Source organism: Nematolebias whitei, chromosome 22 (assembly GCF_014905685.2).
Source record: "Nematolebias whitei isolate Nwh7 chromosome 22, NemWhi1, whole genome shotgun sequence".
NCBI lineage: Eukaryota > Metazoa > Chordata > Actinopteri > Cyprinodontiformes > Rivulidae > Nematolebias > Nematolebias whitei.
This window is the reverse complement of record NC_056519.1, coordinates 25098012-25114689: the sequence shown is the minus strand read 5'-3', so window position 1 is coordinate 25114689 and position 16678 is coordinate 25098012. Positions and strand designations below refer to the sequence as shown.

At 40.1% G+C, this 16678-nt stretch overlaps 1 protein-coding gene across 1 annotated transcript in view; it reads right to left on the bottom strand.

Annotated features, from left to right (window-relative positions):
- Positions 1-16678, bottom strand: part of nav3 (neuron navigator 3) — a 334495-nt gene that overhangs the window by 53126 nt on the left and 264691 nt on the right. The window contains exons 11-13 of the mRNA XM_037696241.1: positions 5848-5971; positions 2631-2940; positions 1795-2515 (exon numbers count right to left, since the gene is read on the bottom strand). Of these exons, the coding sequence (XP_037552169.1) occupies positions 1795-2515; positions 2631-2940; positions 5848-5971 (1155 nt within the window). The remainder of the gene's footprint in view (positions 1-1794; positions 2516-2630; positions 2941-5847; positions 5972-16678) is intronic.

Below are 16678 nucleotides of genomic sequence, written 5' to 3'. Positions count from 1 at the left end.
TAAAACAAATCAACAAAAATAAATTATCTTTAATCCTCCAACTCGCTTGTCATTAGCTACGTGCTTCTCAAGTTACCAAGCTAACATTTAGATAACCTAGCATAGGCTTTTTCACACAATACACTACCCCTAGTGATGTATTATACAGTTACCTTTGCACAAATATTGCTACAGAATTTCATATAAATTTTGGTTTAATTAGAAATGGACACATTTACTGAACAGCGTCTGCATGAACTGCAGTACAAATTTTACAAGTAGAGCTGTTACAAGATGGTAGCAATCTATGTTAGTCTAGCTGTGTTCAGACTAGCTGTTAGCTTGTCAGTCCTGTTGGGTGTAAACTTTATTTCTTCAAAGTGCGGTCATTCAAAAAGTTATCTCCAGCTGGCAATTATTTTTTTCTTTCCCACAGGATCTTACTTCAACATTACCAGTATCTCCCTTTATTTTGTAAAATGTTGCATAATTCAAAAAAACCTTTTAGCCTCTTGGTAACCAGACAACAACTGCTGCTTCAACTACAAAGATTGTTCTTCTGTTCTTCCCTTAAGTCTAAATTAAATTATTTTTTCAACATCTTTCATCCACAACTTAGTGGCTTCAGCCAGTGTGAGAACCCTAATCCTAAGCAGAAACCAAGCGAAGGCTAACTTCTGATACGACCACTGGTCATGGTGTATGTTGTTAGGCACACCCTGGAGCGCTACTTTTTTATTTTTATTTTTACTAAGAACAGCCCCTGACATGTATCCTACGACCTGTCTTTGTCTTTACTACACTTCAAACTCACATCAATACAAAAACAGCTCCTACAGCCTCCAAGCATTTTACTGTAACGCTACATTAAAAACAGTTCAAATACTTGCATACGCATTCACCTTTTCCAACTAACTTAGTCTTGTTTCAGCTTGGAACAACACATCTATTATTACAGCTTCGGCTGTTTCAACTAGTCTGCGGGGCGGCTGTGGCTGAGTGGTTAGAGCATTCGTCCTCCAATGCAAGAGTTCGGGGTTCGAATCCACCAGCAGTCACATGCCGAAGTGTCAAAGGGCAAAACACTGAACCCTTCGATGCCTCCAATGTGTGTCCCATTGGTGTATGAATGTGATCTAAAGCACTGATTTGTTCAATTATCTTTGTATAGATCTAGTATAGAGCTGTATGAATGGGTAAATGAGGCACAGATTGTAGTGTAAAGCGCTTTGAGTATCTTTATAAGATAGAAAGGCGCTATATAAGTACAGTCCATTTACCATAGTACTGTTTCTTCAAAAAACCTGCTGTTTGTCCATGTGTAATAGCAAAAATAAAGCAAAAGAAGCTTAGATACGTACAAAACTGTCACCTATCTGTTTAGACTGACAAACAGTCAACATCCAACAAACGTTTCATCTCTTGTGGTTTATCACCTACATTTGGGGAAAATTGGTGCAAATCTATTTTCTAAGAAAATATGAAGGTTTATTGGGTTTTTCATTCTGTGCATCCAGACAAACAGATAGAGAAGAACGTTTAAATGATGTCTGTCGTCTTCTCTGCCTGTGCAGAAACTTTGGAAGAGCTTGCATCAGAGAAAACAGCTGAGAACCACATTCATCACAGAAGCCAGGCTTAAATCCTAAAATTGACCCACTGAAAACATCTGATGAAGAAATTGCATGCTTGTGGTGCTGGAAAAGCCAATGACAAGTGGGGAAGAAAGTGGTGAAATAGCCGATTCACATAAAAACACGTGAAATGAGCGATAAAGACGAAAGAAGAGCAGAGAGTTTGTGTTCTGGGACCGACCTGCGAAATGTAGGAGAGGCGATGTCGGGGTATTTAGAGCCCGGCTGCCTGAGGCCTGACTGGCCTGCTGAACTGGAGGTGGGGCTGGACTTTGGAGAGGTAGACAGTCCTGCAGCCGGGTCTTGATCTGACCCCCCAACTTTCTCTTTGTCCGTCTGGTTGATGGTAATAGGACTAGAGCGCTCAGAGCCCACTTTTCCGTCCCTCCGTTTGGCGCATGGTTGCGTTCCTGCAGCGCCTGCTGACTTGCTGTTGACGTTCGAGTCGATGCTGCTGGAGCTGGAGCGGTGCCCGCTGCGCCCTGCTGCCGCCCCACTGGAAGATTTGGCAGGTCTGGGGAGGGAGCGGTACTGCAGAGTCACCTTGGAGCCACTGCAGCTCAGCAGAACACCGTCGTCCTGAGGCTGCGAGCCGTCCAGGCTGGTCTTCCGCACGCCGCTCATGCCTTTACCGAGTGCAGCTGAAGATTTGGGCACCTTGCCCAGGGTGGCTGAACCACCAGTGAGCGTTGCACCGCTGGTGGTAATTAGAGCACCAGAGGGACCGGGGATCTTCTTGTATCCGAATGAGCCAGTGGTGGGTGGGCGAACCATGCCTGAAGGGGGTTTCTTGCCTTCGTCTCCACTACTTCTCCCAGCATCTGAGGGTGAGCGCTGGATGCCAGCTGACCCTTTGGAAGGTACTTTTCCCTTTTCAGAGGCCTTAGCATCATCAGTTTTACCTGTCAAATTGCATGAACACTCATTAACACAAAGAAGAGGAACATCCTGAGCTTTTGCTATTTTTATTTACAGCGCACCCCTCTTGAAAGACTCAGTCAGTGCTGTGGCTCTTACCAGGTGTTTTGAGTGCTGTGGTGGTCCCCTTGGTCCTGGGTGGTGTAATCCCCACCTGGGCTGTCATGCCCCTCCTCCATGAGCCGGTCTGGGACATCTGGGCCAACGCAGCCGCTTTCTGACCAGTGTCCTCATACTGGGCCTGAGCTTGGGAGGAAGAGGATGATGAGGACGACTTCCAGCGGGAGGGGCTGCTGTTTGGATCCATGCTCGCATCCAGCTCTTCCTCCACTTTCTTCAGGTCTTCAGCTCCCACCCAACTGCTGCTCACTTCCTGTTCAGCATGCTTGGACCTGCTCCCTTTCTGGGACTGTGGAGGATCAGTTATGATGGACATAAAAAAAGCTGATTCATAACCTTTATTGTAGAACACTAAACTTTAAGGAATAGTAATAACAAATGCTGTTGCTTAAACCTTTATGTCACCATCAGTTTTGAATTACATGAGGTTTTAATAAAGATTGATGGTTTTGTACAAGTGGAAAAAGCAACAGCAGTGGGGATATGTAGTACACTGTGAATCTAGACAAAATAACCACGCCTTGTAAAGTCACGGAGGTGTAAAGCAGTGTTTCCCCTACTATTATATAGGGATGCACCGATCCACTTTTTTTACTTCGGATCCGATCCCGATACTTTGATCCGAGTATCACCCGATATCGATCCAGTTCCGATATCATAATCATCATTGATTTTATATGAGGCTGTAATAATCTCCTCTCAAGTACAATTTGTACAAATATATGCATGCATGTCCAAAAAGGCAACTTGAGGTAAGTTTTATTAATGTTGGATAAGTTTTAAAGTTAGAATTAAATGCTGCTAACACAAAACATGTTTCTTTTTATTCCTTGTTTTAAAGTGGATATTAAAGTGATTAATTTAAGTGATTGTTTAGTTTTTTTTATATATTTTTTAAATAAGGGGCAGGTATAATAATTTTTTTCTTCACTCTTTTCATTCAATGTTTTCCTTTTTGATGATTTTTATTTTTATTTTGTTTCATTTAAATGAATGAATAAATGAATTAAATTAAATAAAATGTTAAATGGCTTCAAACATCTGCTAAGTTCATGGCATAAACCAACAGACATGTTCCTGTTTTTAGTATTTTACATCACTTTATAATGTAGCTGTTTTTGTTTTTAATATATATAATTTTCAAATCATATGTTTTTTATGATTGTCTACTGTTGTACTGATAAATATCTCCAGGAGGGTAAACTATATCTTGACTGCAAGTATCAAACTGCAAAATCCTTCGTTTTCTACAACTGATAGTGGTTGGTCATGAATCATGATGAAGTCTTTGTAAACATTTGAGCTCCGTGGTTTCAGCGACGTCTTCTTCTTGTTCATTCCGAAGCAGGCAGCCTGATTTGAGGCAGCCGTGCTCAAGTCTGTCCCTCCTCAGAGACGGGCAGACTGGACGTGGCTGGCCGAGGTCGAGTCGCCTCTTTCGGTTTGACCAAAGAGTAGTGCCCCGCTGAAGCCACGGAGCTCGAATGTTCATCGCAAAACTAATTTTACCGCGGTTTAATGTGGCGCTATGGCTCTGCAGACATTGCACGTTGCTGTCTTGTTTTGTGGTGTTTAGTGTAAAATACTTCCACACAGCGGACATGTTTAGATGAAAAGTTTGTTAGCTGTTAGCAACAGTGCTGCTAACTCAGTCCTCACGTTGTAGCTGGCTGCAAACTATGAACTGGATTTTCTGAAAGTGAGGCGGGTCTTTTTACTCTGGGTTCATGAGACACGCCGCCGTTCAGGAAATCCATTCCATAGTTTGAAGCCAACATGCATCATGGATCGGAAATAATGGCAGGTGGATCGGAAAATCCGATACGTAAATTATGCTGGTATCGGAGGCAGATACCGATACTGGATCGGATCGGCCCCATCCCTACTATTATACAAGGAAGACACCCCGCCCTGCCTACCGAACTGTCCTCTCCCCCCGTCGACAACTGCTGGCATTTACATTGCGCTAAGGAAGCGACGTGTAATACAGACGTGGTAGCTAAAAAGCTAGAGGTAGCGCTCCGTCTCCCTCACGCTGAGCTGTTCCCTTCACCCACCCCCTGCCCATAGACAAAAATCACGGTAGAGATAAGCACCCTGCGAAGGCAAGTAGCCTAGGGGAAACAATGTAATGGTTAAAATGACAGATTTTGTATAAACCACTGATATTCTGGTTATATTGACAAGCTAATACTGGCTAGCTTGACCCATTTTCAAAATGTTGCCATCCTAAATCAGCTTCAGCCTTAGACATTTTACAGCAGCTGATGTTTATACCTTTCATTTACCATGGTCAGTTTAATACTTAATGGTTATTTTGACAGAAATACAAAACTCCAGCCAGATATGATCCACAAAGCCACTGGGTGTGCTACAAGTTGTTGCTGCTGTTGCTATTTGTACTTGTGAACAACCATTAAATTACATGTGAATAAAGACGTATTGTGAAATTATCTGCAGTGTAAAGGCTTATGAAATATTGTTCAAGTTAACGGGTATCAAAATTTAGGGATTAAAGCTTTCATTTAGAATGCTGCAATCCACTTTGGTCTTGACTGTGTTCAGACTAGCCATTAGCTCGTCAAAGCTGTTGGACTTCAACTCTATTTTTTAAAAGGTTGTTGCAAAAGTTATTTAAAACAGATAAGGCACATCAATATAGATGAACGATGCCTTCGGGTTAAACTAACCCAGTTGGCAGAAAGCCCTTCTAAAAGTATGCTGGTCAGATTGGTACTTTTAAAAAACCATTATTGAAACAAAGCAAACACAGTCACCACTAAGCAACGTGACTGCCTGCACAAGCAGCGAGGTGTGTGTTTGTGTGTGAAGTCGTTGCTATCTTTGGACTCTCCTATGTATCAATCTCCACTTTTGGGATGCGTGCAAACACACCCACATGCACATACACACACAACGGGGATAACCAGCCCACCTTGACAGATGGTGAGTCTCCCTAGCAACACAAGAGTCTCTAAAGAGCCCAGTCTGTTGAGGATTTCATGAGGAGCCAAGAATACTTGGCAAAATAAAACCAAGGCCCCAAAGGAGAGCTGATTACCGCTCTTAGTTTGTTTCCTTTGATTTCAGAGCTGACTGCTTTTAGTTGCATGCTAAACTAAGTCTTTCACTCACTATAAAAATCTTTGGGAATATAGCAGAAGGATAATAACAGTGAAGGGTTGTGCGGGCTTACCTGTGCCCCCTTGGCTTTGCGCGATGAGCTTGCCGTGGAGTACGCAGGCGTGTTTAGATCGTCCGTACTGATGTTGTCCAACGTGTCGCTAAAGCCGCTGCTCACCGAGCTGCTGTCGTCCCAGCTACAGGAGACAAGAAGACCACAGCGAATGAAGTGAGCAGTCATGAACAGCAACAATCAACATCGTACATCAAACATAGATCTGTGCTTTAATGTGATTCAAGCTGCATGACATCATCTCTTTACTATAATTGTTTATTTTAAGGAAATGTGCTGTATGTGTGTTTTATAGTTATAATTGTTTCCTTTTTATGTAAATTAGAGATATTGGTTCAGAAATTATTACATTTTCTCACTTATTCTGGATATGTCTTGAAAGTATCTTTATAATAAGGGTGCCCATGAATAGGCAAAGAAACATTTATATTACTGTTTAAGCACAATTCTTCAGTTTTCATCAACATTTTTAGTCGAATATCCTTCAGCAGCTTTATAAAGACTCTCCAAAAACAAACAAAACAAAAAAAAATGCTCGATCAGAAATCAATGTTTATGACTTTTGCAGTTGTTTGCAATATCTATCAACGTTTTACAAAGACTGTCCACCCCCCCCCCCCCACACACACACTATTAGAGGTTTGTGAAAATAGGTAAAATTGATATTTTACAAACTCTTTGTATTTCCACAAGTTTGACCTCTCCTATACAATTCATCCATTAAAATGTAGGTATTCTTGTCTTCTTTCACCCCCTGATGGAGGACAGTTGGTTAAATTGCAAATCTCTGAACAGGTCCTTTCAAAACACATCATGGGCTTGGATTTAGATGCCTTCTGGCTACTTCGGTGTGATTTCTGAATGGACCAAGGCAGAAAGAGAGGTTGAAGCCAACTCACCCCTAACAGAGGCAGTAACAAAATCAAAATGGTCATTATGTGAAAAGGTAAGCCGGTGTTGCAGCTTAATGTGGCGCATGTGATGAAGTCATGGCATAAGATCTTTGTGATCACCCGTTTTGAGATTAAACAACAACAAACAGCTTTAATCACTAAATTGAGTTAACTCATCATGTTTTGAAAAGGATACAAGGGAAACGTCTGTCTCACATTTAATGTGTTGTGCTCTACATCAACCCAGCTGAGTTCTGCTCCATACCCGTTTTGGTTCCACGATGCCCCCTTGGTTTGTGAAAACTCACGTCTGTGCAGGAAGTGACTAGGTTCATTGATGATTTTTGAATGGCCAGAGGCAACATAAAGACAGACTGGTCTGTGCGCCCTGTTATATGAAAGAGCCTAAAGTGCAGAGTACACTAGGCCTGTCGAGATAAACAATCAATCAATTAATCGCATGATAAATGAAAATTATCAACCTCATTTTCATTTAGCGGCTTTATCATTTCTTCATGTCTCTTTCTACTGAAGACACTGGATGACAAAAGGCTCAACTCTGGTGCTCTTCATTGACCCTCCCTTTCTCTTTTCTTTAAAATCTGTTTTAACGATCCAAAATCACGTTTTTGGATCGTTAAAAGCAGCTAAGCTGAGAAGCTAAGCTACAAGCTAAGCTAACCGGCAGACCTTGGGGAAAAAACCTCTGTCTTGTCGAAGCTACAAAATTCACAGTTGAAACCCGTGCCTTCGTGTAAAAAATATTTCTCTGCAAAAAGAAGCTGAGAACTTATTTACTGATTTTTCTTAAGCTTTGTGTGAAAAATGCTAAAGAGCTCAATCCACACCGAGCGGCCGCCATTTTGAGAACCTAAGAGACAGCCCATGTCACGTCAAGTGGCCTCCCTCCCATTTTTCTTAAACAGACGCTGCTCGCTCCCTCACTATCCATCCTTCGGTTCAAGCAGTCTTATACTGCCATCCAGTGGTTGAAAAAGGTACTACATGCAAAACAAATTAACAAACATTTATTCTTAAATTTGTCAATAACTACTAATTATTGTTATTTCAAACATTATCATTTATCACAATAATTTCTGAGACAATTAATCACCCAGCAAAATTTGTTATCGTGACAGGCCTAGAATACACACCCAAACTCTCACTGGCATTCACTGTATCTGAGCTCAACCGTTTCTCTTAAAAACTGGAAGTGAAGGTTGTTTTGTAACAAGTAAAACACTTTATGAATATTAAAACATATGCGTGTGATAGTTGGGGAGTTTTATTTTTTGTCAGTTTGTTTGAGACTTATTTTCTATTCTGCACTTCTGTCTGTCTTGATAAAAGTCCATTCATGTAGTGACGGAAACAGGTAAGCAGCTACTATGGTGAAAATATTGAAGCTTTAATTTTTTTGTTGCACTTCTCCTGTTTTTACAATAAAACATCATCATTTGTCAACTTAAATTGTTAGAAAAGTAAGTCTCAAACTCAAAGGATTTTATAAAGAACAGATGACAGATGTTGGAATTTTGGGCAGTAGCTGAATTGGCACCCTTTAACATTTCTTCAGAAATGTTCTAGTTGTTGATATTATATTTTATTTTTAAGGATTAGGCACAGCCCAGTGAAATAGAATCAAACAAGTAAAGCAAAAGAAAGCAGTTTAATTTTACTATTTTACTATTTTTTTTAAAGTTTTATTCAAACGTCAAACAAATTTTCTGCCACCAAACAAAATAAACACACCTAAATGGGAATATATTGACCCAAATATAGTCAGTGGTGGGCACAGCTAATCAAAAAGTTAGCTTCACTAATCACTAATTAAAAAAACTTAGCTTTACTAACACTAAACCACTAAACAGATTTTAAAAATTAGCGGAAGCTAACGCTAAAGCGCTAACTTTTATCATCCACTGCTGTCGCTGACGCTGCAAGACTGTGATGTTGTCAGTGAACACAACTCAAAACAACAAAGTCCATGCTCAATAATCAAGGTATACAGTCCAACAACTCAAAACGGTTCATAAATACAAGTAAAGCATCCATGTCTCGTTCAGAGGTGAGCTTTCAGTAATTAGTCCGGCCCATCGGAACCAAAGAGGCGGAGCTGAACTGAGCTGTGCTGAAGCAGAATGATGCATTCAATGTGTGTGGCCGTCTCCTCGTGTCATTTACTATAACGGATTAATTCACTTTGGTGATCTTCTTTGTCACGTCACAGAGGCAGTGTGAGCGTTGCAAAGCATGCTGGGTAGGAATTATAGGTTTAATTAAAAATGAATTGAAAGATAATCAACGTGTATGCACTTCTTGCTGTGACGAGCCTGAAAAATTAACTTGTATGTGAAGAAAAACAATGTTTTGAAGCAATTTAAAAGGAAAGATAAATCACTTTGGGAAAATAATTAAAACAACCGAGTCCTGACAAACATTTGTAATTCCGTGGCGATAATAAAACCCGAGAAGAGAGCAAAGACTCATCTCGACGAGGATCTCAAAGGAAAACGAGTTGAAGAGATGTAAGGGGACCAGCCCAGGAGAGATAATGGTGATGATGTTCATTTGTTTGTAGATAAGATGAGTAAAAGTCAGCTTTTAATGAACAATCTTAATGAGAACAAAGAAAACTTTCAAAATGTACAAATCAGGCGTTTCAGCACAAACACAGACACTGATATGAACGAGCGCTCTGGTCACCTGACACCTGGGATGAAGGTAGTGCTGGGAGGACCCGTAAGAACCCAGATATCCACTGGGGCAGAGCCGAACTCATTTAGTTTCTGACAGCAGCATTTATCTTTAAAGCTAAGAGAAAAGAAAGCTTGTGTGGTGCGGCACACAAACAACGGATCTCTGAAGAGTCTTCTAGTTTCTTGTGACATTTCATTTTTTGCAAGTTGTCTTTGGAAAAGCTTCTTTGAGATGAAGGTCTGTTGCAGGGATAATAAGCCCAGCTGTCAGTCCGAGCCGTGCAGAGTACATCTGCAGCTTTTAAATGTTGTTTAATGTGGAGTATTAGGTTTCTGCAGAATAAACCGCAGGTGGTAAAGCACCTGGCAGAGTGTTTTTATAAATAAAGAACAGAAATATGCTTTACCTGCATCCTTTGACTAATTTCCTTTCATCTACACTTGGAGCTACGCGCCTTCATGTGCAGCACAAAATGACAACAGGTGACGGCTGCAGGGTTTTTTACATCACTGTTTTTATTCTGGCTGCGGCGAGGAGTGACAAGTCACCGACGCAGTCTGACTTACAGCTACGGTGCTGCTGTGAGCTGCTTGTTCAGAAACCTACGACAGCTCAGAGCAGAGCGGTGACTCCTCACCCTCGGACACTCGCCCTCTAACGCACAACAGGCGCAGGAGGAGCCAATTTTATTTTCACAAGAGAAACGAGCATTTCCTGTGGCAACGCCGAGAGGCTGCTGAAATGTGCTGGAAAAAATAAAACTGAGCTGAAGCACCACGAAAAAGAAGCTAAAATGAACAAAATAGTAGCTAAAAGCTAAACCAAGCCAAAGCTTTTTTTTTTTTTTGCAAAAAGCACAAAAAAGCTCTAATTTGCAAAACTGTAGCTGAACGTTTCAACTAGCAAAAGCATTTCTAAACAGTAAGATGAGCAAAACAGTGGCTAAAAGCTACACTAACTATATCAAAACTTAAAGATAAATGAGCGAAATGGTAGCTAAAAGTTACACACAGCTAAATTCTAGCTAACAGTTAAATTTAGTAAAACCGTGGATAAGATTTAGCAGAAACAGCTGATAAAAGCTAAAATAAGTAAAACAGTAGCTTAAGAATAAAAATCCACTAAACTGTAGCAAAATCTTAAATTTAGCACAACGGTAGCTAAAGAATTTAAACACCTAAAACTGTTAAATTGGACAGTAAAGCCAAATAAAGCAAAAACATATATACAGCAAAAACTGTCTACATGTAGCTAAAAAGAGCAAAATAGTAGCTAAAAACTAAAATGACCAAACCATAGCTACTTTTTTGGCAAACAATAAAAAAGCTCTAATTTGCAAAATTGTAGCTGAAAGTTTCAACTAGCAAAAGCACATCTAAAAGGTAGGATGAGCAAAACTGTGGCTAAAAGCTACACTAACTAAAACATAACTAAAAGTGAGTGAAATGGTAGCTAAAGGTTATACACAGTTAAAATACAGCTAACAGTTAAATTTAACAGAAACAGCAGATAAAAGCTACAATTAGTAAAACAGTAGCTTAATCCACTAAATTGTAGCAAAATCTTAAATTTAGCAAAACAATAGCTAAAGAATTTAAACACCTAACAATAGCTAAAGGGTAAAATTGTTAAATTGGACAGTAAAGCTAAATAAAGCAAAACCATATCTACATCTAAAACTGTCTAAATTGTAGCTAAAATGAGCAAAATTGCAGCTAAAAACTAAAATTACTAAGCCATAGCTATTGTCTTTGCAAAAAACAAAAAAGCTCTAATTTGCAAAATTGTAGCTGAAAGTTTCAACTAGCAAAAGCATACTTAAAAGGTAAGATGAGCAAAACTGTGGCTAAAAGCTACACTAACTAAAACATACTAAAACTAAGTGAGTGAAATGGTAGCTAAAGGTTATTTACAGCTAAATTATGACTAACAGTTAAATTAATCAGAAACAGCAGATAAAAGCTACAATTAGTAAAACAGTAGCTTAATCCACTAAATTGCAGCAAAATCTTAAATTTAGCAAAACGATAGCTAAAAAATTTAAACACCTAACAATAGCTCAAGGGTAAAATTGTTAAATTGGACAAAAAAGCTTAATAAAGCAAAACCACAGCTAAAACTGTCTACACTAGCTAAAATGTGCAAAACAGAAGCTAAAAAATAACCCAAACTTAGCTAAAAGCTCAAACTAGCTAAACCACAGCTAAAACATAAAATTAGAGAAAGCTGAGCTAAAAGTTGCAAAACCGTAAATCTAACAGCATAAGAAGACACAGGAACAACTGCTAGCTGAAGCAGATTAAAGAGAACGATGTTTGCGAGGTTTTGAAGTGACATCAGTTATGCACAGAAAGCTCCAAATAATAAACTCAGAAACCTTTTCAGGCAGAATTCAGTCGATATCAAAGCTGCAGATGTTTTTTATCGATGGCGGCCAAAACTGCCCAAAATGCACGCAGGAAGGCTCATTCATGCTACTTTGTAGGAGAGAGCAGACATTAAATGTCACTTCTAATTTTCTCCAATTTGATCCAAATTCAGCTGCTGAGTTCATTCTGGGCTCCAGCTGAGATCACAACGTGTGAAGCAGAAGCAGACGGCTGCCCAGAAAGACCAGTGCTAATTTTGTGACAAATTATTCTTTTCATTATTTCTTTTTGTCTAGACAAAAATGGGGCAATAACTACATATAAACAAATATAAAAAAAGGCAAAAACTGTGGTGAAAATAACAAACATTTTTGTTGATTAAAAAAAAAAGGATTCTGACTAATTCATATCTAATTTTATTGTTGAAAGCTGAGACGTTTAAGAACAATGTAAACGTTTGAACTGTCCTGCTTTTTATCATCTGGCTGCAGCAGCTTTCTCCTGCGACAAGGTTTTAGATCACGAGAAGCAGAAGCTCAGTCTACACTTAACCAAATGGACACTGGTATTTAATGAGGTTCAACCCTCCTGCTGCAGGCCTGTGGGTCATTTTGAGCCAAGGGCAGCAGGAGGATTAAACATCACGATACGACCAGGTCAAGATTCTGTGAATGGCACCATTAAACCAAGGTTCTGACTGAACTGTTGGCTGGGAAGTTGTATGAAGGTATCAGACCTGGACATCATGGAGAAAGCTTTGGCTTTATTCTTTATATATCTAGAACACATTTGTACAGTCCAACATCACTGTGGGGTGTGGAAGGAGGATCTAATAAAGTCTCTTGAGGTCGATGACTGGACCACTGCAACACTTTGCTGCTGTGTTTGGGATCATCGTCCTCTCACAACACGACCCAGTTTGTTTCAAACTTCCGCGGCCCCACATCTGACGTTAGTATCTTTTGATCTAGAGAAGAGTTCGTGTTTGACTCAGTGACTGCAAGGTGCCCAAATCATCATCCTTCCACCACCGTGCTTGACAGACCTGCTGCATGGTTCATGCCAAATATGCGACCGTGCATTATGGGGCTAATGACCACGGGCGGCATGTGGTTCAGTTGGTAGAGCTGTTGTCTCTCAGCGAGAAGCTCACTGGTTCAAATCCCAGTCCGGGACCTTTCTTGGTGGAGTTTGCATGTTCTCTCCGTGCTGTGTGGGTTTTCTTCGGGTACTCCGGTTTCCTCTCACAGACCAAAAACATGCATGTTAGGCTGATTGGTAACTCTAAATTGTTCCTAGGTGTGAGTGAGAGAGTGAATGGTTGTTTGTCTCTATGTGGCCCTGTGATGGACTGGAGACCTGTCAAGGGTGTCCCCACCTCTCGCACAGTGACTGCTGGGTATGGGGACCAGTGATTCCTCACGACCCAAAAAGGAAGAAGTGAATAAAGACAATGAATGGATGGATAAACTGAGCACCCCTATCATTACTCAGTTCCAGCCCCAAATCGCAAATGAGTTGAAAAGAAGGCGCCGTAGATGCATTCCCATCTACCTGCTGGCTGTGCTCGAGTGCCTGACCACTGAGATCCTGTAGCTGGCAGGAAACATGGCTCGTGACAGAAGAAGGACAGGATTGTCCCCCAGCACCTGCAGCCGGCTGTCTGCAGTGACGAGGAGCTCGTTAGGCTGCTGGGAGGAGTGGTCGTGGCTCTGGGAGGAGTTCTGCCTGGCATTCGGCGGTCCTGCAGCCCGGAGGAACCAAGAGGCCAGCCGAGTCTGGGTGGATGGACCAAACGGCATCTGCTGCCATTTTCCTCGGATTCACTGTGGGACGGACCTTTACAAGGGATCCTTCCTGCCTACAGCCATCAGCATCTATAACATCTCTTAATGAAATGAGGATAACGAGTTACAACATTTAATTTCCCTTTGGGGTTAATAAAGTATTTTTGAATTGAATTAAATTGAATTGAATTGGAGGAAACTCTGCTTTCTAGTTTTTATATAGCTTAAAAGTACAGTTTCCCAAAATGAATGGGGTTGGCCGGTGCAGTGGACACCTCAATCATTAATCTATGGTGGCCAAGGCCACCATTGGTCAGTCCCTGGCCATTGCACTGGTAGTGGATAAATCTGCTTCCTCCTCTTGGATAAGCAAAGCAAACAAACAAACAAATGGATAAATAAACTTCCTCTATTTGTATACACAGTGTAACTGCTACCCGCTTGAATATCTTGCAACAAAAACATTAAGGTTTTCTTACATTCTCTGTTCAATTCCAGTCCAGAAAAACACTCATCTTGAAATCTACAAACTCACTATTCAGATCCTTCAACAGGGGACATCGGTGAATCGCTTGTTTTGACAGAGAAGAGGTTCTTCCTGAAACTCAGTGCAGTTTAGGCCCTAAAAGTGCTGGTTATGTCGAGGAAACGATCAAACCTGCAGAGAACCTGAAGAACTGTTTTATTGTCCCTTTAGTGTCCAAAAGTAGTGGAGCTGCTTCAACATCCGTAAAAGGTGACATTGTTTTGTCTGCAACTTTAAAAGTGGATATTACTGCAGGACATTGTGCGGTCTCAGCAGTTTCCTGGGATAAAGCACAGATAAACCCAACAAACAAACAAACAAACAAACAAACAAACATGTTTCTTCATCCTGAGAGGCCCTCTTGTCTGTAACATACAGAACTGTTCATCTCACTGATGCTCTGGACCAGCAGTTTGCCCCGACACAGTTGTGACGAAACAGGCTCCTCCTCTCAGACCCGTGCACGTTTTCTCATGCACGTCACCACTACTCTCACGGGAGGAGGAGGATGCTCAGAAACAGCACAGGCAAACTCGATAACCCTACAGCAGGAGCGGACAGCTCGCACTTTTGTGTCACATGTTCTTAAATTAACTATGAGCCACAGTATGGGAAGCAGCAGAACCACCGTGGAGCGCACAGAGATTTTATTTTGAAAGTGGTGCAGAGCAATTAAATAAAAATTCCATTTAAAATCAAAACAGGATTTCGTAAAAAAATGGAAACTTCAACACCCCACATAATGCAACTTATTAGTAAACTACTGTGGCCCTGAGGTGTAAATGAACATTTGAAAAACGAAATCATTCAAAAATTATATAGTTTCTGTTGTTTTCTAATGCGATTCCATTTTTTTCAAACGTGATTCCAGCCAATGTGTGATTACAGCCACTTCTGCTTTGGCAACTTCTGCTTTGGCTTAATGTAATTCCATTTTTTTCAAATGTAATTCCGTTTTTTAAGTATAATTCTGTTTTTTCTAATGTGATTCCGTTTTTTCAAATGTAATTCCTTTTTTTAGTCAAATGTAATTCCATTTTTTCTAAAGCGATGTAGTATGAACATATGCTGATATATATTCATAAATTAAACGGATTCTTTCATTTTTCTGGACTGTATAATAACGTGCATCTGAATTTAATGAAATGTGACGTGAGACGTTAATTATCTTTGACTCACCAACGACAGTGGGTCATTTATTAACAGAATCAAGTTTAACACATCACACATTTACATTAATTGGCAAAAATTGAAAATAACAACATCTTATTTAGCAGGTTTTACAAGGAAGTAAACAATACGGTGATTGTTTTCTCACTTCAGCAGTGCAACAAACGTTAACCACACGGCGGTGGTTGAAAAACTTTGCTTCAGACATTTCTAAAAATATATGTAATGATTTTTAGCAGATAGAAGAATTTTAAAGATGGGAAATGAAGTTTAAGTATGAGAGAGATGGGGAGGGAATTTGTCTGTTATAACCAGAAATGGCACGCTCCTTCTAGACCAGCTTTACCCAACGGTACGCTTTGGTTGAGATCGACTCTTTTACCTTTGCAGATGATAGTTTCAGCGTTGGTGTAGAGCTCTCCTTTCAACTCTTTCAGCGTCTCCGTAAGAACAGCTAAACCTCGGGAGTCGTGAGATCATCCAGAACAGACATTTCATAATTCCCAGATCTTCTCTCGTTCAGCTTGATTTTTCTTTCATCAGCATCCTGAATTCCAGCCTTCATGAACTCTGGAACTGCTAAGTTGAACTAGAAAGTACCAACATTTAAAGAGCTCTATTTCCGGTTCATTTGGGAGTTTCTGATTGGTCGATGGACCAAAACAGAGGTGTGTTTTGTGATGTAAGGTGTTATGAAAAGTCAAGGAAAAAGATTAAGATTGTTTAAGAACAGACAAAAGATATTATGAAGAACTTCAGACTTCGTGGAGTCACTTCTCCAGTATCTTGCTGTAAAAGTTAAACATGACATTTCTTTTTCAGTAAACTTGCAGTTGACCGAAACTTGAACTTTGACCAGAAAATCAGACAATGCATCATTAACCTGATTTCTTCTTTGAATGAGGATTAAAAATCGTTATTACTGTTTCACAGTTGATTTAAAAATGAGTAGTTCACTTCAACATGTAAACATTGTTTGAACTAACACAATTTGATTATCAAACATTTGTAAAATAGTAATGATAATCGAAAGTAGTCTTCTTTCACTTGATTTCACTTTGAAAGAAAGTCTCAGGATGGGTCAACCTGTATTTCTGGATTCAAATCAATGAAATGACAGTCTCTGTCCCATATGGTCCTTAAGGTCAGGACTTGACCTTCAGGCCTAGTTCACTACAGTGATTCTGTTTTTTTCTAAAGTGATTCTGTTTTTTTCTAAAGTGATTCTGTTTTTTTCTAATGTGATTCCGGCCACTTTCACTTTGGTCACTTCCACTTTCGCTTAATGTAATTCTGATTTTTCAAATGTAATTCCGTTTTTTTTTTTTTTTTTTCCCCAAATGTGATTCCGGCCACTTTCACTTTGGCTTAATGTAATTCTGATTT